General features: G+C 37.0%; 1 protein-coding gene across 6 annotated transcripts in view; it reads left to right on the forward strand.

Annotated features, from left to right (window-relative positions):
* The window catches only part of NUBPL (nucleotide binding protein like), a 201,726-nt gene that overhangs the window by 31,144 nt on the left and 145,297 nt on the right, over nt 1–25,285 (forward strand). For all 6 annotated transcript variants that reach the window (XM_045067690.1, XM_045067688.1, XM_045067689.1 and 3 more), the window contains one exon: nt 18,227–18,317. In XM_045067690.1, coding sequence (XP_044923625.1) covers nt 18,227–18,317 — 91 coding nt within the window. The remainder of the gene's footprint in view (nt 1–18,226; nt 18,318–25,285) is intronic.

Below are 25,285 nucleotides of genomic sequence, written 5' to 3' on the forward strand. Positions count from 1 at the left end.
CTCATTAATTTTCTAGTTGTTCAAAATGATTTGACGTTGATCTAGCTGTGTTTGAAGAATGAGGCTTGAAGAACGAGGCAACCCCAGGGTCCCACTACTACTCTGCCATCTTCACTCCTTCCTCTTAAAGGTTTTCTATATATAGTATGATGTCTGCAAGTAGTGACAGTTTTACTTCTTCCTTACCAATTTGGATGCCTTTTATTTGTTGTCTGATTTCTGGGCTAGGACCTACAGTACTATGGTGAATAAAAGTGGTGAGAGTGGATGTTCTCGTCTTATTCCTAATCTTAGGGGAAAAGCTCTCAGTTTTTCACCTTTAAAATACAATGTTTGCTGTGGGTTTTTCATGTGGGGACTTTGTTATGTTGAGGTATGTTCCCTCTGCTACTTTTGAGAGTGTTTATCATAAATGGGTGTTGTACTTCAGCAAGTGCTTTTTCTGCATCTATGAAACTATCATATGGTTTTTATCCTTTTATTTTTATTTATTTATTTATTAATATTTTATTTATTTATTTGATAGAGGCCCCAAGCTGGCAGAAAGGCAGGCAGAGAGGGAGAAGGGGGGGAAGCAGGCTCCCTGGTGAGCAGAGAGCCCGATGCAGGGCTGGATCCCAGGACCCTGAGATCATGACCTGAGCCGAAGGCAGAGGCCCAACCCACTGAGCCTCCCAGGCACCTCTATTCTTTCTTTTATTGATTCAATGTATTACATCGATAGATTTGCAAATATTGAACCACCCTCCCTTGCATTGCAGGAATAAATCCCACTTGATCATGGTGAATGATTTTCTTTAATATATTGTTGGATTTAGTTTGCTAATATTTTACTGACAATTTTTGCTTATTTGTTCATCATAGATATGTGCCTGGAGTTCTCTTTTTTTTGTACTGTCTTTATCTGGTTTTGGGTAATGTAGTCCTCATAGAATAAATCTGGAAGTTTTCCATCCTCTACTATTTTTTGGAATGGTTTGAGAACAATCAGTATTAACTCTTCTTTAAATGTTTGGTAGAATCCACCTGTGAAGCAATCTGGTCCTGGACTTTTATTTGTTGGGAGTTTTTTGCTAACTGACTGAATTTCATGTTCAGATTTTCTATTTCTTCTTGATTCGATTTGAGAAGGTTATATGTTTCTAGGAATTATCCATTTCTTCTATGTTATCCAATTTGTTGGCATATAATTTTTCATAATATTCTCTTACGATTGTATGTCTGTGGTGTCATTGCTATTTCTTGTCTTGTCTTGAATTTCTCATTTTGTTTATTTAAGACCTTTCTCTCTTTTTTTTTTTTTTGGATGAGTCTGGTTAAAGTTTTATCAATTTTGTTGATCATTTGATGAGCCAGCTCTTGGTTTTGTTAGTCTGTTATGTTTTTTGTTTCTATTTCATTTATTTCTGCTCTAATCTTTATTATTTCCTTCTTTCTGCTGCTTTTGGATTTTGTTTGTTCTTCTTTTTCTAGCTCCTTTAGGTGTAAGGTTAGGTATTGGAGATTTTTTTTTGCTTTTTTATTAGGCCTTTATTGTTATAAACGTCTCTCTTAGCTCCAAGATTTTGGAATGTTGTGTTTTCATTCCTATCATTTTTTTAATGGTTTGAGATAAAATTCACATACCATATAGTTCATCTGCTTGAAGTATAATTTAATGGCTCTTAATATAGTCACAGAATTGTACATCTTTCATCATCAATTTTAGAACATTTTCATTGCTCAAAAAATAAACCTTATATCCTTAGCTTCTATTTCTCCATGTACCCTTAGTTCTAGGCAACCATGAATTTATTTTCTGTCTTTATAGATTTACCTATTTGGACATTTCATATAAATGGAATCATACAATATGGTCTTTTGTGACTGGCTTCTTTCACTTAGCTTTATGTTTTCAAGATTAATCCATGTTGTGGTATCTTTCAGTTCTTCATTTCTTTGTATTGCTGAGTCTGTTGTATGGGTATACCACTTTTTATTTATCTGTTTAATCAGTTGATGCACATTTGGTTGTTTCTACTTTTTGGCTATTATGAATAATGCTGCTATGAATATTTGTTTATAACTTTTTTTTTTAAAAGATTTTATTTATTTTTTTGACAGAGAGAAATCACAAGTAGAGAGGCAGGCAGAGAGAGAGAGAGAGGAGGAAGCAGGCTCCCTGCCGAGCAGAGAGCTCGATGCAGGACTCGATCCCTGAGATCTTAGGGACATGATCCCTGAGATCATGACCTGAGCTGAAAGCAGAGGCTTAACCCACTGAGCCACCCAGGTGCCCCTGTTTATAACTTTTTATAAAGTTTTTATATGAACTTTATATAAAAGTGTATGTCCAATACACTTTCTGTTCTCTTGGGGATATACCTAGTAGAGAATGCTGGATCATGTCTCAACTCTATGTTTAACCATTTGGGGAATTGCCAGAGTATTTCCAAACTTCATACTTAACACCATTTTACATTTCTTCTAGCAGTAATGGAAGATTCCAAATTTTCAACATCCTTTTCTAAAACTTACTTTCTCTTTTTGATTATAGTTATATTTCTGGGTATGAAGTGGTTTCCCAGTGTAGTTTCAATAAAAACTAAATGATAAAACCAAACTAAAGCAATAATGAGATTGAAGCTGGGCAGTTTACTGGCTAGTAGAATTTAAGAAGTCATTTTAATCATAAAAGAGTAGAGATGATTTGCATATATGACTATATATATGTGTATATATATATATGTATATATATATATATATATATATATATGACTTGCATTTTGCAAGGCTTTACCTTCTCTTTTTGGTTCTTATTTAGCAATTAACAGTTAACTTTTATACCTAGGTTCAAAAGGTTTTGAGGTTCCACAAAAATGATCTTTACAACTACCTCAAATATTTTTGTTATAGTTTTTCTTTCCCTTTAAAATACAATGTCCATCCCTTTTGGCTCCAAAACAACATAGTTGAGAATGCCGAGGTGATTATGAGCAAACTCAGTTGACCAATATAAGGACCATCTTCAGACACTGTGTTTACTCATGGGTGCTACTTTTATGAAGTTTCCAGCCTTGTGGGATACACGTATTTATTTATTTATTTATTAAAAAAATTTTTTAAAAAAAGATTTATGTATTTATTTTTTAAGATTTTATTTATTTATTTGGACAGAGAGAGATCACAAGTAGGCAGAGAGAGGGGGAAGCAGGCTTCCTGCTGAGCAGAGAGCCCAGTGCGGGCCTTGATCCCAGGACCCTGAGACCATGACCTAAGCCGAAGGCAGAGGCCCAACCCATTGAGCCACCCAGGCACCCTACATGTATTTATTTATGTATGAGGAAGAATGCAGCAAGCATAGTAATTGGTAGGTATAAACAGAATGTGTTAATACCATAATGGAGAGGAATTAATTCCAGTTTTAAGCAAAGGCAGTATTTTGAAAATTAAGTAGAATGTTGGCAGGTAGAAAAATAGCAGAAAAGAAGAAAATTCTAGGTTGAAGTTACTATGTGAGCAAAGTCATGATAGGAGGTATTGGAATCAGAAGTAATCTGTATGGGGGCACCTGGGTGGCTCAGTGGGTTAAAGCCTCTGCCTTCGGCTAAGGTCATGATCCCAGGGTCTTGGGAAGGAGCTCGGGCATCGGGCTCTCTGCTCAGCAGGGAGTCTGCTTCCTCCTCTCTCTCTGCCTGCTTCTCTGCCTACTTGTGATCTCTGTCTGTCAAATAAATAAATAAAATCTTTAAAAAAAAAAAAAAGAAGTAATCTGTATGGCTAGTGTATGGTGTATTGGGACCAGAGGGCTTGTGGGGAGTCGAACGGAAGATAGACTGGATGCTTATGTTTTGTAAAAGAGTTTGGATTTTGTCCTATAATCAGTGGGATATGCTAAAAAGTTTTCTACTAATGCACAATACGTGATAAAATTTATGCTTTCAGAGGTAAGATTTATAGTGATATTGAACAACAAATTAGGACAGATGGGTGGCAAGGATACTGTCACAATAGCCAAAGTGAGAGTTGACTTTTCAGCTAAAATTGACTTAAGAAATAGTTGTTGTTGTTTTTTTAAATCACTTAACAAGAAATGTGGAAGTTACAGAGTTGGTTAAAAGGAAGCCCAGCTCTATCAGGTAGCATTTCTGCATTTCTTTTGGCTTAATCCTTGTGGTCACCCATGGCTGTCTCATTTAGTCATAAAGAGGAGAAGGTAAAGCGTGTGTTTTCTTACGGTTTTTTGTTAGGGAAGAAAACTTTCATTAGGCACTCTGAAGTTTCATTAACCAGGATTGGATCTTATGACTGATTTAGCTGCAAGGGAAAGTGGGGAATCTGACATTTTACACCTTAATATTAGGAGGTGTGTTCTGCCTTTGAAAAGAAGGGGTGGGGGCAAGGCTTCTCAGGGGGCTAACAACCAGCAGTCCTCAGATGCTAATATCCTGTGGTTAGTAGTAAAAAGGCAAAGGAAGAGACAGATTTAATAGACAGGTTAGAAGGGATTAAGGACTACTCTAGGCTTTGGTGGTGAATGAGAAGGTGGTGATGCCATTTACCATAATGTATTTCCCAATTTGAAATTGAATTGGGTCCTTACTCTATTAATAACATTTATTGTCCATAAAACTTGATTCCTAGGACCCTTTAATCTTACTTTCTAATTACTAATGTAATGGAACATGGAGGAGGAAGTGGAGGTAGCATGGCAGTTTTTAAGTGCTACTTCTAGGACCAGTGCCAGCTTGCTACATCAGAATCACCTCGGGAGCTTGTTAAATCAGAATTTCTGGGAATTGATATTTTTAGGTCTGGGATTTGACCATCAATTTTGTTAACAAGATCCCCAGGTAATTCTGATACACAGCTCGGTTTGGATATATTTGGTAGGGAAAGTGTGGACTTCAGTTTTAGGCAAACCTGTATTTGAATCCCCGCTCTTCACTTATTAACTCTGTGAACTTGACTTCTCAGAGCTGAGGCCCCCTACCTGTGATATATGTAATAATAGTAATATTATTATTAATGTTACCAAATGATATACCACAATTGCTAACCTAGGAAATGAATGGGTGCCCCTTGGCACTGCTGTGGTCAGTTGCTCTGTCCTGGCTAATCTGAGGGGCCTAGAGAAGTTGAAAGCATAACCCCTGTGCTGGATTTGCCAACACTTTTGCTGAAGAAACTCGAATAAACTTGTTGCAAGAGAAACCAGTCACTCAAGAAATGAGGATTTGGAAAAGAGAAATGGAGAAACTTATTTGAGATATTGGCAGCCAGGACAGGTGGCAGGGTCAAGTCTTACCAACTGACCTCTCCACCGGCAAGATGGACATCTAGAGTTTTACAGGAGATATTCAGGGGGTATGCCAAGAGAGCAGGCAGAGAGTGCATGGTCATGGGTGGGGGGACTCTGTATGTGTTCAGCTCACAATTATGGGCAGGGAAGAGGATGTGTGGTCTAGGCATTCTTTTGCTGTCAGGACTTTTCTGGTTTGGTGGTTGGAATGTTCTGGTCCTTGTAGAATGTCTTGTCAGTGCCTCAAGAAAGTGCAATTAGAAATAAGCATAATGATTTTTAGTTAGAGCATGAGTTAAGCAGTCTTGTTTGTTACTGGTTTTAATTGTTGGGGTCTATAGTTGAGCCAGAGGTTTTGCTAACATTAGTAGCTACTATATAGAGCTATTGTAAAATATAGGGATACGTATGCAATGTGTCTAGCATAGTAACTGGTACATTGTAAACATTCATTAAATCACTTTTTTTTTTGCATGGAGCAATGGGTGTGGTACATAAACAATGAATTATGGAGCACTGAAAAAAAATTAAATTAAAAAAAAACCCACTGTTTTTTTGGGTATTATCCTGTAGTAAGTACTACATATTTGAATTAGCAAAGAAACACAGATTTCTATACAACTACAACAAAAGGCAAATAAGAAACAGACTATAGTAAATTGCTTCTCTTGGTGCTTGCTTCTCTTAGTATCCATTGTTATCAGTAGCTGATTTCCTTTTGGTCCAGCCAAATATCTTCCAGTCTTGAGCATTTGAATCTTTGTTTTCTTTTTTTGCATTTAAAAAATTGTTTTTTAAAAGATTTTATTTATTTGGCAGAGAGAGAGAGAGAAAGAGCACAAGCAGAGGGAGCAGCAGGCAGAGGGAGGGTTCTGCTAACTGAGCAAGGAGCCCAATGCAGGACTCAATCCCAGGACCCTGCAACCATGACCTGAGCCAAAGGCAGATACTTAACTGATTGAGCCACCCATCTGTCCCCTTTTTTTACATCTTTAAAAAGATTTGTTTATTTGTTTATTATTATGTTCGATTAGCCAACATACAGTACATCATTAGTTTTTGATGTAGTGTTCAATGATTCATTAGTTGTGTATAACTTCCAGTGCTCATCACAACACGTGCCCTCCTTAATGCCCGTTACCCATTATCCCAACCCCCTAACCCCCTCCCTTCTGTAACCCTCAGTTTGTTTCCCAGAGTCTTTGTTTTCTTAACTGCATTTTTGGCTGCGTCTGTTCTGTACAATCTATAAAAATCAGGTATACCAAAAACTCTAAATCCAATTTCTGTGAAATATGTTACTTAATAATAGTAGAGGCTATTTTTCACAGTGTTTTCATATAAAACCTTAAACTAGACATAGTTCTTGATCTTAAAAAACAAAAAACAGTATCAATTCAGATGAAAGTAATAAGTGCACATTAAGGATCATTTTGTTACTCTCAAAGCTTATGTAGTTACCTGGGTTAATAATGAGAATTTTTTTTAGGTGGTTGTCTTGTGTGGGGAATAACTCCTTGTTGAGAGTGAATGCTTATTTTTCCAGTTTCAGTGTATAAAGGGGTTTTGGTGGAAGGGAGGGAAGGCACTAACATTGAGAACTTATGCTGCTTGAGGAATTTGACTTAATTTGTTTCATTGGACAGAGACAGCATGTTGTAGTATTACCTGTAGACTCTGAAGACACGCTGCCTGAGTTTGTGTCCCAGTTCTGCACTTAAAGCTTCCTGACTGGGTAAATTACTAACCTTTCTGTGCCTCAGTTTCTTTATTGAGGATTATTATACACCTACTTCAAAAGGTTGTTGTGAGGATTAAATAAGCTAACATACATAAAGTCTCTAGAAAGTGCCTGGTCTGTAGTACTATATAGTTGTTAGCTTTCCTTTACATTTCACGAATTTATGTTGCTCTGTAATTTCACAAAACTCCTGTAAGGTTGGTGTCTTCTTAATCTTTATTTTATCGGTAATAAACTAAAGTTCCATGAGATTAGCAACTTATCTGTAATCAATCACCCATTTATTTATTTATTTAGTAAAAGATTTTATTTATTTATTTGTCAGAGTGAGCATAGGCAGACAGAGTGGCAAGCAGAGGCAGACGGAGAAGCAGGTTCCTGCCGAGCAAGGAGCCCGATGCTGGGATCACGACCTGAGCCCAAGGCAGCGGCTTAACCAACTGAGCCACCCAGGTGTCCCATTGCGCATTTATTTAGTGATGCAAATCCTAGATTGCTTCTTCATGCATTCGACTATGACGTTAGTATGTTAGTTATTAAAAAAATTCTAAAAATAGCAATCACTTATGAGATTTATATGGTATTAAGTAATACCAATTTTCATTTATCAGAAAAACATTTTTGCTACTTTGCAATAGAATTAATAAATTAACCATTTTTGAATTTTGAGTAGGGTGTTAATACTTTGAAAAAAATCTGTTGTTGACCTTTACTTTAAAATATTGCATCAAGGGGCACTTGGATGGCTCATTTGGTTAAGTGTTTGCCTTCTGCTCAGGTCATGCACGCAGGGTAATGTGATCCAGTCCTATTTTGGGCACTTTGCTCACTGGGTAGTCTTCTGCTCCCTCTCACTGTTCCTCTGTGCTCTCTTTCTCTCAGATAAATAAATAGAATCTTAAAAAAAAAATACCACATCAAGAGGTAATGGAGATATTTAAAAATGTGTTGTATATTGCAACAGCTATTTAATTCAAATTAGTTTGTAAGTTTTATATTTTGTTATATAATATAGTATATAAATATAATTAAATATATAATATGTATAAGTATATAGCATATCTATGTAATTTGTAACATCATTTTGTAGATGACAATCATAATGGTACCTTGAGGATTTTTCATAATTGTTTTTTTCACTTATGATCTGGATGCTATCTGTGATTAAGTAGATTATCCAGATCCCCAAGGTTCACACATTTTATAGAAAATAGAGATAGTAATGTTAACTAATTTTAACCACTAATGTATATTAATCGTATTAACTGACTTGAGACATATGTGTCTGCCTCTATGGCATCTTTTATAATAGTTCAGAGTACTGAGTAAGAACTTAAAATCAAATATTAAAATAAAAGATGAGGCAATTAAAAATTTTTTTTTTTAATTTTTATTTATTTATTTGGCAGAGAGAGAGATCACAAGTAGACAGAGAGGCAGGCAGAGAGAAGGGAAAAGCAGGCCCCCTGCCGAGTAGAGAGCCCAATGTGGGGCTCGATCCCAGAACCCTGAGATCATGACCCGAGCTGAAGGCAGAGGCTTAACCCACTGAGCCACCCAGGCGCCCCAAGATGAGGCAATTTTAATAAAATTATTTAACAGAGGGGTGGAAGTATGTTAAACTAAATCCTAAAGCCAATCTTCTTTTAGGAATCCTTCCTTGGTTTTTCTTCCTCTTCCTCCACAAGCACACAGACACAATATACCACACTCACCCAACAGGATGAAATAGAAATATTGTTTTATAATCTTCAGATAGGTAAAAAGCCTAAAACTGCCCTTCTTCTCTATTTTCTACATGGTTTCAGGAAGCTTTATGCACAACATACTTTGAGATTTCCAATTAGAAGCGGTAGCAATTTTGTTTTGAATAGTTCTAAAGAATCTATTGGCTGGGTGTTTCCTCTTCAGTACCCTTTGGCCTACCTTTTAAATTTCTTTTGGGAAAATGCAGCTTGCTGCCAGTAATTCATTCTCTCACTTTGTTCATGGAAGTTGCTGAATTTGATTATGAGTTAGAACACTTACCCTGGTTTTACATTTGGTATATTCTTTCTTACTTTCATTTCATGTATAACATATTTGTGGCAAAACTGCTGCATATCATTTGAATTTCTGGATCTGATTCTGTCCAGTAAGAAGTTACCCAGATCTTTTTCACAGAACAATCTATCTTTCTTTCTTAATTGTTCTCCTGCCTCTTCCCTAATTTGGTTCTCACCAATTCATTTTACTTCTCTCAATTTTTTTTTTCTCAGTAAATTATTTTCCCCCATCCCATCTCCTTGAGGAATAAGGAGGGCTCTTCATCCTCAGCAGGGCAGAGTTTCCTCTCAGGCCACTGAGAGGAAATGAGCAGAAGGGGTTTCAAAACCAGCTGCTTGGCTCCTATGATTTTGAGTCTGGAGGGTGGATCTAGTGCTCTGTTCACATCCAATTCCTGTGATTGCTCTATCGCTCTTCTCTGGAAGAGCTGCTTTCAGAATTGTAAATGCTTTCCCCTGCATTGCAGTCTAGCTAAGAATATTCTAAAGGAATTGATGTTGGTTTTCAGTGCTTTTGCTGTAGTACTTTATCTGGTTTAGGAAAGGTTCTTGTTTGGTTAGGTTTCTAAGTTTGTAGGCTTGGATTCTGGCAAAAAACTGGCTGGTTGATGTAACAATGCGATGACTTATTTTTAGGGTTTACTGTCTAGAAGTATCTTTTTCAGCATTTTATGAATTACCATAGTGATAATAGGCTAATTATTCTCTGTATTTGAAGACTTGACTGAGGACAATAATATCTTTCCCCCGCCTTGAATTATACAGGCCAAGGATTTAAGGTTTTTCTTTTCTTAATATTAAGTTGTTTTATCTGTGATTTACTGTCTCTGTTACTAGATGAAAATGTGGAATTTAAGGGAATTGCCTTTTGTTAAATAATATGTTACTTATCTTGTTCTGGAAAGGAAAAAACCACAATGGAAGTCTGGTGCAGCCATTTTATATTCGAAACTCTACTGAACCTAATCTTGCTAGTGAGCAGGTTTAAAAGTTGCTCTCTTTTTAATGGGCCCTCTCATACCATGTTTGTGGCTTTTGTTTTCAAAGATTTATCTATTATACTTTGATTATTTATTTATTTACTGTATCCCACCATAGCCATTCTTTGCACTAGATCTTTCTGGAAGTCCTGTTTTTCTGGAGTTGAGATCAATAGAAAAATGAAGATGACATGGATTTTCTTTTTTTTTTATTTTTTTTTTAAAGATTTTATTTATTTATTTGACAGACAGAGATCACAAGTAGGCAGAGAGGCAGGCAGAGAGAGAGAGGGGGGAAGCAGGCTCCCTGCTGAGCCGAGAGCCCGATGCGGGGCTCGATCCCAGGACCCTGAGATCATGACCTGAGCCGAAGGCAGCGGCTTAACCCACTGAGCCACTCAGGCGCCCCGATGACATGGATTTTCATTGGGAAAAGTGGTGGTTAGGTTAGGCATTGGTTGCAAGGATATAAATCTTTCTCTAACACCAGAATACTTTTAGCCGTATATACATTATGTGATTTTAAATCCTGTAAGTTAAAATGTTTGTATAGAAGTAGTAGAAGAGGGACTTTTATGAAATCATAGAATGTTAAAGCTGAAGAGGGATCTTAGGGATCATATAGTAACTATCCTGATATTGTGGAGAGGAACAAATGGAGGCTTGTTCATTTCTTTTTTAGTCCATCCATTCATCCATCCATTCACTGAACAAATATTTATTTAATGTTTACTGTTTAAGGTGCTGGAGATGTCCCTACCCATTCACTGAACATTCATCCATCCATTCACTGAACAAATATTTATTTAATGTTTACTGTTTAAGGTGCTGGAGATGTCCCTACCCTTAAGGAGTTTGTAGTAAATAGATAATAAACATTATAAGTAAGCTAAAGAGGTAGAAAGTGGTAAAAGTGATCTGGGGTTGGGGTGGTGCTTGAGGGTGAAGGTAGATTTAGGGTAAGCTGCATTGAAAAGATGGTATTTGGGCAGAGATTTAAAGGAGATGAGAAAATGGACTTATGACTCTCTGAGGGAAGAGTCTGTCGAGCAAAAGGAGCAGCCAGTTTAAGGGCAAATGGATAGGAGCATGTCTAGCTTTCTGTTCAAGGGCCAGTAAAAAGGCAATTGGCTCCTTGGCTTAGAAGTGGAGAGAGTAATAGGTGATGAAATTAACAGAATTGGGAGGTAGGAGGTAGGGAACTGGCTAGATTATGTGGAGTGTGGTGAATTGTGAGGACTTTGGTTTTTACATGAGTGCAATGGGGGAAGGTTGGGGGTGTAATGAGGGTTTTGAGCACGCATGATCTGACTTACATTTTAACTGAATCATTCTGACTGCACTGTTGATGAGAGATGCCAGGGTAGGGTTGCTAGATTTAGAAAATAAAAATATAGGACACCCCACTCAGTTAAATTTGAATTTCAGATAAACAGCGAATAATTTTTGTATATATATGTCCCATGCAATATGTGACTGACTATTCACCCATATGGCAGAATGTTAACTACTCTTTTATATCTATGTCTATTTATATATATATACACTTTAAATTCTTCAGTGTTACTGTTGCTTACTATAAATTACCATTACCACGATCCTGCTGGTTCCAAGGCTTGTGCCCTTACTGCAAATTTTGTCTTACTCTTTCCTGTATTATCTATATTACTGTTTTTCACATCGTAGTCATCTTATACCTTAGAACATTAAAATGCAGTTTGTTGGACCCCAGCCTACACCTACTGAAGCAGAATTTCTTGGGGTAGAACACGGGGTCTCTATGACTGCCTACTGTTCAAGGTTCTAGGTACAGTAGAACAAGACATACAGAAATCCTTACTGTAATGGAATTAACATTTTACTGGGGAGACACAATTAATAAGACAAGTAAGTAAATATACATATGTTAAGTATCAGTAGAGATGCTAAGAAGAAAGAAAAAGTAGGAAGGGAGGGGGAAATGTCCAGTAGAATGGTGAAGAAACTGCATTTTAGATGGTGGCCAGTGAAAGCATCACTACGCAGTGATGTTTGAAGGAAGTAATGGAGAGAACCAGGTGGGTATCTGGGGGAACAGGATTGTAGGCTGAAGGAACAACTGCAGAAGGCAGATGCATGCTTCGTGTGTTTAAGATGCTGCGGGGGTGGGGGGCGGGGAGGGCCGTGTCTGTGGAATGGAAGGAAAAGGAGGAAAAGGATAGAGGATGAGATGAGAGAGATAAAGGGGAATGGCTGGTGACTGTTAGCATTTGGGCTTTATTGTGTGTTGGAGAGAGATTTGGATACTAGACCCAGTTGTGGCATTATCTCTGGATCTGTTGCTTCACCACTAAAAAGTGAACAGAAGACTAAGATGATCTCTTTAAGTTTCCTTCTGCCCTAAAATAGTCTGTAATTTGAAATCTATTATTTCTCTTCTGTTTCTGCTTTTTCCCCCAGCTCTTCGCAAGTAATTAGTTAATCATTTGGGATTGTTGTATATTTTTCATGAATCTATCTCTGTTTGTGCTCCTATAGCCGAAGTTTGAGCTCCTTATAGCTCCTTTTTACCTTTATGTTGCCCTTGTTCCTCTTTTTGTTACCAAACTTGAAGATTTAGACAGTCCTTTAGTAATTAGGAGGAAATAGTTTCCTTGTCACCTTGTTTAACCGTTCGTTAGCCATTAGTTTTGTCCCCATCAGATTCTTGTTTAATTTTAGCTAATATAATTAAGAAACATATTTTTCTCTACCAAGAGATTGAAATTCTAGTGAATGGCAGCTTGACTTAAAACAAGGCAGAAAGAGAAGAGCCTTGACTGAACTTAAATCCCAAATGCTAGTCCAAGATTAAGTGAAATGTAATGTGCAGGGAATCATGAGATTCTTAACTAGATGATGATTCTGCCTTTTTTTTTTCTTTCTTTTTTTTTAAGATTTTATTTATTTATTTGACACACAGAGATCACAAGTAGGCAGGCAGGCAGGCAGAGAGAGAGAAAGAGAGGAAGAAGCAGGTTTCCTACAGCGCAGAGAGCCCGATGTGGGACTTGATCCCAGGAATCATGACCTGAGCCGAAGGCAGAGGCTTAACCCACTGAGCCACCGAGGCGCCCTTAACTAGATACTTTTATGGAAAGGAAAACCTTTTGGTAGGTCTTAGTCTTAAATAGATGTATGCCTAGAAATAATTGGGTGAGATCCTTCTAAAATTATTTTTGTTTGTTTTTTGGTGGGATCTGTTAACAGATGACAAGGATAAAAGGAACATGTCATGAAGTTTTATGATCTTTAATATAAATTCTGTTGAAAGAACGAAGCAGTATTAAAACTGTTATTGGTGCCTTTGAAACCCAACACAAGAAAATAGGACTTGTAGGCTCTCAAATTATAGCTTTCATGTGGTAGTAATGAAACAGTATAATCACTCTGAGTAAATCTGCCATATTACAGGGTGATATGAATTGTAAAGAAAGAAATCCCAAAATCTAAATAGTATTTTGGAGTTTGGTCTGTTTTGTTTTATGTCATCTGCTAGACTTTGAGAACTTCAGGAGAGTCAGAAAAAGAGTGTAATGTTAGGTACCAACATATTAGGTTACATTTATGACAACTTTAAAGTTTGAGCAATCACACTCTAAGATAGTAAGTTTATAGTTATTTTTGCTAATCATTTTTATCTGTTGTGTATTTGGTGGGACTTTTATGTGACTATTCTCTTAAGCCTGGCTGAAATTAAATATAAGAGAAGTTCTAATTGGAGCTTTCTTGACTGAATATTTCAGGAGGAATGAGGTAGAAGGGACTCATAAAACTTAGCTAGTTAGACACTCAGCTGCATATATTTATTTATAGCCTTCTATCTTGCTCATTTGTGTTCTTACAGTATAAAACTCTGAAAATTTAAATTAACAGACTATTTATACACCTATAATAGGAGTCTATTTAAAAACAATGGAGTAAATTATGAAAAACAAACGAGGCTTTTTTGGCACTTTTTGAACATTATTGAGTTCTTGAGTTGAAAATATGTTCAAGGTAATTTTTGTAGCTATGGTAATTTTACTGGTCCAGGAACTATGCCAATTCTAAGTACAATATGATTTAATTAGTATAGGCTCAGTGTTTTTGTTTAATGGACACCAATTTTATTCATGATATTCAAGACATGCTTAGTTCCAGTGAAACAGCATGAAAAGTATGCTCTTTATTGCTTTTAAAAACTACCCAATTAAAGATATGGAAATCTTTAATGAGATAGCTCCTCTGACATTAAAAGAGATGACTGTGTTCTACCTGCTCTTGGCAAAACCAAAATTAGATTGTTGGGTGATTGAATAACTTGGTCATGAAAACGTTTATTTTTTAAAAAATATTTTATTTATTTATTTGTCAGAGAGAAAGAGAGAGAGAAAGCGCACAAGCAGGCAGAGAGGCAGGCAGAGGCGGGGAGAGAAGCAGGCTCCCTGCTGAGCAAGGAGCCCGGCGCAGGACTTGATCCCAGGACCCTGGGATCATGACCTGAGCCAAAGGCAGTGGCTTAACCCACTGAGCCACCCAGGCATCCCGAAAACTTATTTTCTAAATTGAAGTTGGCAAACTGTGATCTGTGGACCATACCCTGACTGTTTTTGTAAATAAAGTTTTATTGGAACACAGCTATGTTCATTCATGGACATACTGTCTGTGCTTTTGTGCTATAGTGATAGTGTTGAGTAGTTGTGGATCATATGATTCCCAATGCCTAAAATAGTACTGTTTGGCCCTTTAGGGAAAAGCATGCTGACCCCTGCCATATATCTAAACTTTTTGTAGTCAGACCGTGTTAAAGTTCTGATGGAGATTTTTGAAGTTAGTATTTTGGGGTTTAATTTCTCACTCTGCTTCATTCTAAAACACGCACACACACACACACACACACACAAACACACACACTTTTGAGTGTTAGTTTCCAGCTTTCTCATCCATAGGTAAGCATAATACCACCTTGCACCATTGCTATGAGTAGTCAAGGAGAAATGTAAATAAAATGTTTAGGGTACTTGGCATCAAGAAGGAATTCAAGCAATAAGGGGGTATAATTAGGGGGAAGTTTAGGTGTTTAGTTGGGTAATTTAGGATGGCGTGCTTTCTAAAAATTTTCTTTCTTTTTTTTTCTTCCTAAAATTAACCAAAAAAAAAAATTCTGGATTCTAATTTGTCCATAGAACTGGCTGTAGAGGTCTGTTTTATCCATATTTTAATATAATGTTGTTGATTAACTTCCCATCTTTTCCTCCCTCCCTTCTTACCTGTCCTTCTTGTCTTCTCTTCTTCCTGAACTTCATGCCTTCCTTTCTGTTTCCTTTTTGATATATGTAAACCTTGGTACTAAATTTAGGTCAGTGAGTAGTAACTACTCCTAGGGAGAGTATGCAGAGAACCTAATACACTGAAGATTCTCTTATCTTTGGCTCTGTTTTCTAGGAAACAAAGGAACTCTAAAATCTTGTAATGGCCTCTCCCCCTCCACCCTCTATTCTTTTTTTTTAAGAGAGTGAGTGAGCATACTTGTGGCTGCCCCCTTTATTCTTATGTTATTATGTATATTAATAGCCATCTAGGTGTGTGTAAAATCTGTTTTTACCACAGCAAATTTTGGGGCAGATCTTGAGCTTGATGCCAAGAATGTTTAGATAAGCATGGTTTTCATATTTTCAGGACAAATAGATGATAGATTCTCTTTAACATTTTGAAGGAAACTTAAAGACTGAGGGATGAAAAAATTGACCCAAGCAGGATCACTTAGTTATTTCCTTGTTTCATGAAAATAAACTTAGAAGTTAAGTTATTTTACTTGACTTTATTTTTAGGAAATCAGTTTGAAACCTGGGACCTAACCTTTTCAAGTTATTATAAAACCAACATTAATATAAATAACAAAGCAGAAAAAATTGTTAGAATAGTTTTTGTTTTTATTAACATTTATTATTTTGTGAACTTGGTGTAGGCAGCTTGGGTCTAAGGATCCAGAGTGGGGGTTCTCCACAGGACCAGCCAAGAGAGTCCTTGGCTTGTGTGTAGGGTAGAAATCAGACATGAGCTGGAGAAAGTGAAAGAGTTTATTGAATAGCATAAACGACAGAACAAGATGGTCTCTCTGGGCAATCTGGAAAGGAAAACAGAATGAGTCTCATTGTTGCTTGGGGCTAGGGTTTTTATATTGGAAAGGGGTCTAGGGCATGTATTCCTTTGGGAATCCAGGGTAGGGTCTGATCAAAGGTGAGAGTCAAGTGAACAATAGGCACTGTTTCATAAATTACTGAAGGTAGCACTATTGGTGCTAGTGTCAGCTGAGGTTTGTTCAAGCTAATGTCCTGGAACATATTTGGGATCTAGCTCTTCTTAGGTGTTATCAGGTATTTGGGGCTTAGGACAAAGCTCAGAGAATGGTTAACTTTTTTGCTTCCCTCTTACAGTGGGAACTGAGCTTCTTTGGCTTATTCAGAGGCAAATATGGATCATGAGTAAATGAGTCCTACTAGAATGGAGTCTCTTCAGCTTCTTTACCTTAATAGTTCTAGCATTAGCAGACCCTTGGATAATAGTATCAACAGTTACCCACATTTCATAAGGCTTTAGTCTCCCTCATTTGAAAATCTCTTTTTAAAATATATTTATTTATTTATTGGAGAGAGAGAGGGAGAGAAAGAGAGAAGGAGTGGGATAAGAGGGAGGGAGAAAGCAGACTCCCCACTGAGCAGGGAGCCTGACATGGGGCTGGATCCCTGGACCTGAGCCCAAGACAGACACTTAACCAACTGAGCCACCCAGGCACCCCTGAAAATCTTTTTATCCATAATAAATTTAATTCTGTTCTAGTTTAGTTTAACTAAATCAGTTTATGGTTTAAAAAAGAGTTCAGAACTGGTCAGAATTTTTCATTGGGAATTCCAACCCTTTTTAAAGCTAATACTTAAATGCATTAAACCTAAATTTTATATGCTATCTTTCTATTAAAGTTAAAGTATTCTTCCTGTTTTCTCACTTATTTTACAGTAAGCTGAGATTTTGGTAGAGGCAGATTTTAATCCCTAGTCCTTCAGGTTCTGTGAGTCACACAGGGACGTTAAATGATTTTCTGAGAACTGCAGTTTTAGTATAAAATTAGGGACATAAGTGTTGAATGTACCTTATTTTATGTATTAATAGGAACCAGAGAGCAAGGTTTAAAAAGTAATTTTGTGTCTGGAAATAGGTAAATAACATGGAAGGTGGGGGATTATTTAATTAAAAAAAGGTTTTTTTGAGGGGTTAAGGATTTTATCTTGCCAGGATACAGAGAGAGAGAGGGAGGAGATTCCAAGTCCTGGTGAAACATAACTCAAAGACATATAGTTAGTGTTAGCATTCTGTTTGCTCATGTATGGAAAAACCAGTAACAGATTGATTTACTCCCATCAAAGGAGAAATGGGTGGGGGGGAGAAGAAAAAAAAAACATATTTGGGAATAGTGTATTTTGTTTCCCTTTAATTGGCTATGTCGTTGATGAACTGGCAACTAGTAAAGAGGACAATCAGGTTATTCTGCCCGTGGTAGGTAGATGCGTCGTCAATGAAAAACAGTTTTAGTTGTTTATGAATTCTCCGGAGGACGTTGGGTGTTTAACTGTGACTTCCATGTAAGAGGTTGTCTCTGTATTATGTCTGCCACTGTCCTCATTAGTATTTCCATGTGGGGTCTGTGTCAGAATTTCTCACTTGCTTTATTAAGTCTTAGTCCCATGATTTTTTTTTTTTTTTATTTTGTATTCTTAGGTGTGTTGGATGGGCTTTCCAAAGGTTGATGCTCCATCTTCCTGTGGTTTTGTTTGCCATTGTATGTCATTATTTTAACATTGTCTTTGTGTAAATTGTTAGTCTTCAGACCAAAAAGGTCTTAGTCTATTTGAGACTCTATGGGAGATCTGAAGCACAATGTGTAAAGTGTTTGCAGGGAGTTTCTCTCCTCAGTTATCCAGAAGAAATTGGTAAACCAATAAGAAGTATTTATCTAAGTAGTTTATGATCTTTTACCTTACTTTTGCTTTGAGAAAGTTTAGGTTAGGATTTTGGAATATTTTGCGAGTTTTCTTCTTTATAGTTAGATTTACTATTGCTGTGTGTGTTATCATTGACAAAGAGTGGAAATAATCTTACAATAATTTCTGTTTCCTTCTAGTCAAAGGCTGTTGGTTTGCTCGATGTGGATGTGTATGGCCCTTCGATTCCAAAGATGATGAATCTGAAAGGAAGTCCAGAATTATCACAGAGTAAGTAAAGACAAGCTAGATAATATAGTTAGACATAATAGTTATGCCTTTTTTTTTTAAATTAACTCCTGAGTTTCAGGCATTTTGCCATGTACCCTGTGTACCTTCAGCATAGTGTAGTATGGTAATTCTGAAATCAGAAATGGAGCCACACTGTCTGGGTTTGAATCCTAGCTCTGTTATTGACTGTGTGGCTTTGGCTGAATTGTTTAACCTCTTTGTACCTCGCCTCTGCCCCTTATGTAAAATAAACTTAACAATTTTGCTGTGAGAAATCATTCAGTTAGAAATTGCAGGATGCCTGGGTGGCTCAGTCAATTAAGCCGTTGCCTTTGGCTCAGGTCATTACCCCAGGGTACTGGGATCGAGTCTTGCATCGGGCTCCTTGCTCGACAGGGAGCCTCCTCTCTCTGCCTCAGCCTGCTATTCTGCCTGCTTATGTGCTCTCTCTCTCTCTCTGACAAATAAATAAATAAATAAATAAAATCTTAAAAAAAAAAAAAAAGAAATTGCTATTAAGTGTAATGCATTTGACCTTGTGCATGGCACATAGTCAGTGATCATTATCTCTTTACACTAAGTGTTTGGATGTTTGAAAGTATTTGAATAGAAAGTATATATTTGTGTTAGCAGACATTTTTTCTAATCAAATTTTTGTCATGTTTGTCTTAAGGTATTTTGAAAAAAACCACCCAAAACATTAGTTTATTTTTCCAGCCTTCACTGCTATTAATAGGACAGTAATTTTTAAAAAAATTTTATTTATTTATTTGACAGACAGAGATCACAAGTAGGCAGAGAGGCAGGTAGAGATAGGGGGAAGCAGTCTCCCTGCTGAGCAGAGAGCCCGATGTGGGGCTCGATTCCAGGACACTGGGATCATGACCTGAGCCGAAGAAGGCAGAGGCTTTAACCCACTGAGCCACCCAGGTGCCCCAGGACAGTAATTTTTTGAGTAAATCTTTTAATATTTACTCTGCTTGTTATTACACTCTCTTGGAAAGCTGGAAAATATAAAGCATTAAGAACAAAGAGGGGTCACCTGGGTGGCTCAGTGGGTTAAAGCCTCTGCCTTCGGCTCAGGTCATGATCCCAGGGTCCTGGGATCAAGCCCCGCATCAGGCTCTCTGCTCAGCGGGGAGCCTGCTTCCCCCTCTCTCTGCCTGCCTCTCTGACTACGTGTAATCTCTGTCTATCAGATAAATAAATAAAAATAATAATAAAAAAAAAAAGAACAAGGAGATGCTGTGATCATAGAATGAAGTATTGGATGGGGGTGCCTGGCTGCATTGGGCTGTGGAGACTACTTAAAAAAAAAAAGTATTGGGAAAACTTGTAATTTCTTGAAAAATGGTTTTAAGTGAATGAAATTAACTTATTCAAATTTATTTCAAATTATAGGGGTGCCTGGGTGGTTTAGTTGGTTAAGCAGCTGGCTTTTGATTTAGGCTGAGGTCATGATCTCAGAGTCCTGGGATGGGGCCCTGTGCGTTGGCTCTGTGCTCAGTGGGGAGTCAACCTGAAGATTCTCTCTCTCTCTCTCTTCCCCTTCCCCTGTCTGTGCTCATGTGTGCTCTCTCTCTCTCAAACAAATGAATGTTTAAAGAAAATTGTATTTCAAATTATAACTAGAGTATATAATTGAAGAATTTCTTCTCATTTCTTATTGGGCTTTTTCTTTTCCATAGATCTAGAACAAAATGACTATTTACTATAGGGTTTTTGTTGGATTATCTGTGTAAATAATAGAAGTATTTTGTTGTTGTCATTAAATGTTAATTAGGCACTGTCTGCTATTTAATGTGCTTTTGTTTGTGTTTTCGTTGTTGGAGTCAATTACAGTGTTAAGTTCTGAATAATTGTAGGAAATTTGAAGATGTAGTGATGATAAAATTGACCCTAGCAGTCCTATATCATAAACACCCACTTAGTTTTCTTGTTTGATGAAAATATAAACTTAAAAAGCTAAGTTATTCTAGCTTCTTTTTTCTTTGTCCTTTCAGTGGAATGCATACTTAGTTTGCAAATATGTGACATATGCCAAGATGTCAAACTTTCACAAAGGAGTAATGAATTTGTGTACTTTAAATGATAGACTTATTATGTCTGTCTCTTGATTAAAGTAATGTGAAAAGTGGTGCAGCAGCACATGAGTGATGGCAAAACGGAGCCCTGGTGTCAGTTTTTTCTTAAGTAGTCTGTTCAGTCTATGCCAACATAAATACTTGAAATGAACTTTAATTTCTTTCTTCTTGTTTTACTGAAGCTGTAATCTTAAATTTGATGTTTGCAAATTGGCTGCCATTAAATAGGCTTTCTGGTAAAGATGAGATACTGGAAATCTTGGAAAGCCTTAAAAGAATACTTCTTTTGTGTTGACAAGCTGATCTTAAGTCACCCAAGAAATAAACTGAATGGTTAAGGCATTCACTTAAAAGAATGTGGATTCTTAAAGGCCCAAACTTATAAATTATTTTTTTGAATCTTAGATAAACCTGCCACCATTATACTAATTGGCCTCATTTTGACATTTCTGTATTTTAACATTTTAATTTATCCTGTTATACTCTCTATTGCAGAAAAAATTATCTAATTAACAATAAAGAAAAACTGTGAAAGATTTGTTATCGGCAGGTCCTAAATCTTTGTAGTCTCTGAGAAACAAACTGAGGGTTTTGGAGGGGAGAGGAGTGGAGGGTTAGGTGAGCCTGGCGGTGGGTACTAAGGAGGGCACGTATTACTGGGTGTGGTACATAAACAATGAATTTTGTAACACTGAAAAAATAAAAAAAAAACTTTGTGTTTATGATTAACACCTCCCTCAAGATAAATGGGTGTTCGTCTATGTCTCTTTCACTTTTTGAGTTATATCAGGGAGCTGTCCTTAAGATGTGTAGACTAGTGGTATGGTACATTTGTAATATGCCATATCTTTTAGGGCTGTTTGTACTTCACGTTTCTCTTTTCTAGTCTGATTCCAGGTTAAAAATTTTTTTTTTCTTATTTCCTAATCTCTGATCATTCCCAGTGTTTTTCAAAATTTTTGGCACATTTTCAATATCTTCTCTCAGATGAGAAAAATTAAAAGAACTTGCTATTGTTAGGTAGTGGGAGGATTAACTTGCAATTTTATTTTTAATACTCTATTTTTATTTATGTGCCTTGCAAATTTTTGCTTTTTAAAATAGACTTCATTATTGCTGATTCATAGTTATTTTAATAATTTACTGGGTACTTTAGAAACCTTTTAGGGGTACTTAAAATGTATTTCTTTTTTTTTTCCTTTTCCTTTTTTTACAGGAGAACAGAGCTTTATTTTTATTTTTGATTAAGATATAATTCACATACCATAAATGTCACCATTTCTCTTTTCTTTTCTTTTTTCTTCTCTTTCTTTTTCTTTCTTCCTTTCTTCCTCCCTCCCTCCCTTTCTTTCTTTCCTTTCTTCTTTGTTTCTTTGTTTCTTTCTTATTTCTTGTTAACAGAAAGTAAAGCATTTAGGAAAGTAATTAGGTAAAAGCAGGGTGTAAAATGAGTTTGGAAGGTGAAAGACCCAGGCACCTGTGTGGCTCAATTGGTTAAGAATCTGCTTTCTGCTTAGGCCGTGATCCCAGGGCCCTGGAATTGAGCTACCTTTGAGCTCCCTGCTCAGAGTCAGTTTCTCCTTCTCCTTTGGGTTTTGATAGTCTAGATTTGGTTAGGCTAACTTAGAAGAGATTAGACATGTTACAAAAAAAAAAAAAGAAGTAATCTTTTTCACGTTCCTTCTGGATCTCTACTCTAGATTTTGTGTATGTGGTGTGCATACAGGGTAATGCATTGGAATGAGATTTTTCTTGTCAAAATTGGATAGTTTTTATATCCCCATGTTCATAGTAGCATTATTCACTGTTACGATTATGAATTCACTATTCATTATTCCATTACGTGGAAGCTATCCCGTATCTATTGGGAGATGATTAGATAAGCAAAATGTGGTATATGCATAGAATACAATGTTATTCGGTCTTTAAAAGGAAGGCAGGAGCTTCATTGGTGAACACGTGATTTGGGGAGAGTGGAACACTTGCAGAGGTATTTCTGTTTACGTAGCAAATATTAATGGGCGTATTGTATAGTTAGTAAGCATGAGAAATATTTGATTTGTTGACTGTCAGATCAAATAAGGTTTGATACCCATTCTCTTGGAGCTTATAGTAGATAGACTAGCCAGTGATCATAAGCATAATAAGCATAAGTAAATGCTATAAAATAAGTGTGGGCTTGCTTCTTTGTGAACCGAGATGAGGACTCTAAAGCAGGGAATTTAGAGAGGAGTCATTCTTGGAGGAATGATTTTTGAGCTAAATTTTTAAAAATGGATAAGCCAGGAGTTTGTTGTAAGAGGGGGTTGGGGATTGAAAGGGAGGAGGAGATTCCAGGCAGAAGGAATATCATGTGTCAAAAGCCCGCAGAATGCAAACTGCTTGGTATGGCAGAAGTGAAGAATCTCTGTGGCTATTCTTCTGTGGAATCACTGTGGAGATTCTCTGTGAAGTTGTAGGAGTAAGATTGGGCCCAGAAAGATAGGTGATGGTCTTACCATAAATGCCTTTTTGTGCTTGTTCGAGGAACTGAAGTGTAACTCACAGGCAATGAGAAACTGTCATGGATTTTAGGGAAGGGAGTGACATCAGTTCTGTATCTTAGGAAGATCATTTTGGCAGTGTTGGGGAGGAAAGATATTAGGCCCACCGGGTGGGGGTGGGTAGGGCCAGTTAGGATACTATTAAAGTGATCCAGGTGAGATGTGATAAGGCTTGATTTAAGTCTGTGAACTGGAGGGGAAGGGTCCTAATTGAAAGATATTCAAGAGATTGAAAGAATAGGGTTTGGTAATTCATTGAGTATTACTGGGAAAAAGGTCTCTAGGACAGCTCCTGGATTTCTGGGTTGAGTGATTGTTTAGATAGTTGTATCATTCATCAGGATAGAGCAGAGAGGAAAAAGGCGTAAATTTGAGGAAAATAGTAATGAGTTAAGGTTTATTGAATTTGATGTCCAAAGAGAGTCAACAGGTGTTGGAATATATTGTGTTCAGGAGAGAGGTTTGGGTTAACAATACAGATTTGGGAGTTAGCAGTGTGTGGGTATGTGTATGATATTTGAAGTTGTTAGTTTAGATGACTGATTTTCAGCCTGGAGTGATTTTTCCCTCAGGAGACATTTGGCAATGAATAGAGAATTTTGATTGTCACAAATGAGGGATCTAGTGGGTAGAGGCCAGGGATGCTGCTAAAACACCCTGCAGTGCACTAAACATCCCCTTACAATAAAATGTTACCTGGTCCAAAATGTGAGTTATGCTGTGGTTGAGAAATTCTGACTTATCTGATAGCCCGAAAGGGTTATAAATGGAGTCAGGTATAGGACTGAGGGTAGAATTTGGGGAGGTTAACCTAAAGGGATTAGAAAAAGACTGAGAAGCACTGACCAGAGAAGTAGAAAGAAGACAAGGAAAATGCTGCCCCTTAAAAGCCAAGAGGAAGTTTTAGGAGGGAGTAGTAAGTAAACATTTTCAGAGTGGCTAAATAAGGTAATAATTTAAAATTATATTTAAATTTAACAATGTCTTCCAACTACTTTCGAAGACAGTACAACTTGCGTTTTGCTTCTTGAGGAAATTTATTTTATCAAGTATATATGGTTATTGGGAAATCAGTCATTTGGGAAGCAATTATTGAACATGTCTATAATGATACTGTGCTATGTTCTAGGGAATAAAGATGAGTAAGATGTAAACTCTGTTCTTGAGGAGCTTACAGTCTGGGGGGGACATGGAAAATGTTAGCACCCTATGTACTATGGGAAGGTAGGAACAGAGGATCATGGAAAAAGAGAGGAACTTATTCTTTTTTTTTTTTCTGAAGATTTTATTTATTTATTTCACAGAGAGGGAGACAGTGAGAACAGGAACACAAGCAGGGGAAATAGGAGAGGGAGAAGCAGGCTTCCCACCGAGCAGGGAGTCTGATGTGGGGCTTGATCCCAGGACCCTGGGATCATGACCTGAGCAGAAGGCAGATGCTTAATGACAGAGGCACCCAGGCACCCATTTAAAAAAAAAAAAATATATATATATATATATGTATATGTGTGTGTGTGTGTGTGTGTGTGTGTATACATATATATCTATTTTTATTAACATAAAGTGTATTATTGGGATACAGGTCTGTGACTCATCAGCCTTATAAATTCACAGCACTCACATAGCACATACCCTCCCCAATGTCTATAACCCAGCCACGTATCCCTCCCCCACCTCCCTCCAGCAACCCTCAGGTTGTTTCCTGAGATTAAGAGGCTCTTATGGTTTGTCTCCCTCCCAGGTCCCATCTTGTTTCATTTCTTCCCTCCCTACCCCCAACGACCCCCGCCCTGCCTCTCAAATTCCTCATATCAGAGAGATCATATGATCATTGTCTTTCTCTAATTGATTTATTTCGCTTAGCATCTTTCTGTGATGTAGGCCAGCCAGATCTGGACCCTGATAAGCCTTTGAACCATAAGGCACAAAAAAGAATAAGAGACTTGGTCATATTAGAGAGAGAGAAAGAGAGAGAGAAAGAAAGAGATTATATTTATCTTTTAAATTTTGTTTTAAATTTTGATATTGAACAAAAAACAAACATTTAAACTATGGGTGATATTCCATCTGTCATAAACAAAATATGTATGTGGGATGTATTTATAAATCATAATTTAATCTCCCATCCTTCTGCTACTTCCACCCCAAAATAGTCCTTTGTCTTCAGTGGCTGAGGCTTGCCTTGTCTGCTCTATAACCTTCCTCCTTCCTCTCTGCTGACTTTTGTTTCTTTGTAATCTCAGATGACACTGGAAATGGTAGTAGTAACTGGGGGCTGTATCCGAATCTGAACAGTATCATGTGTCTCTCAGTTTGTCTTTTTTTTTTTTATGTATGGTAT

The sequence above is a fragment of the Mustela putorius genome, unplaced genomic scaffold (assembly GCF_011764305.1).
Source record: "Mustela putorius furo isolate JIRA1106 unplaced genomic scaffold, ASM1176430v1.1 tig00003898_pilon_pilon_pilon, whole genome shotgun sequence".
NCBI lineage: Eukaryota > Metazoa > Chordata > Mammalia > Carnivora > Mustelidae > Mustela > Mustela putorius.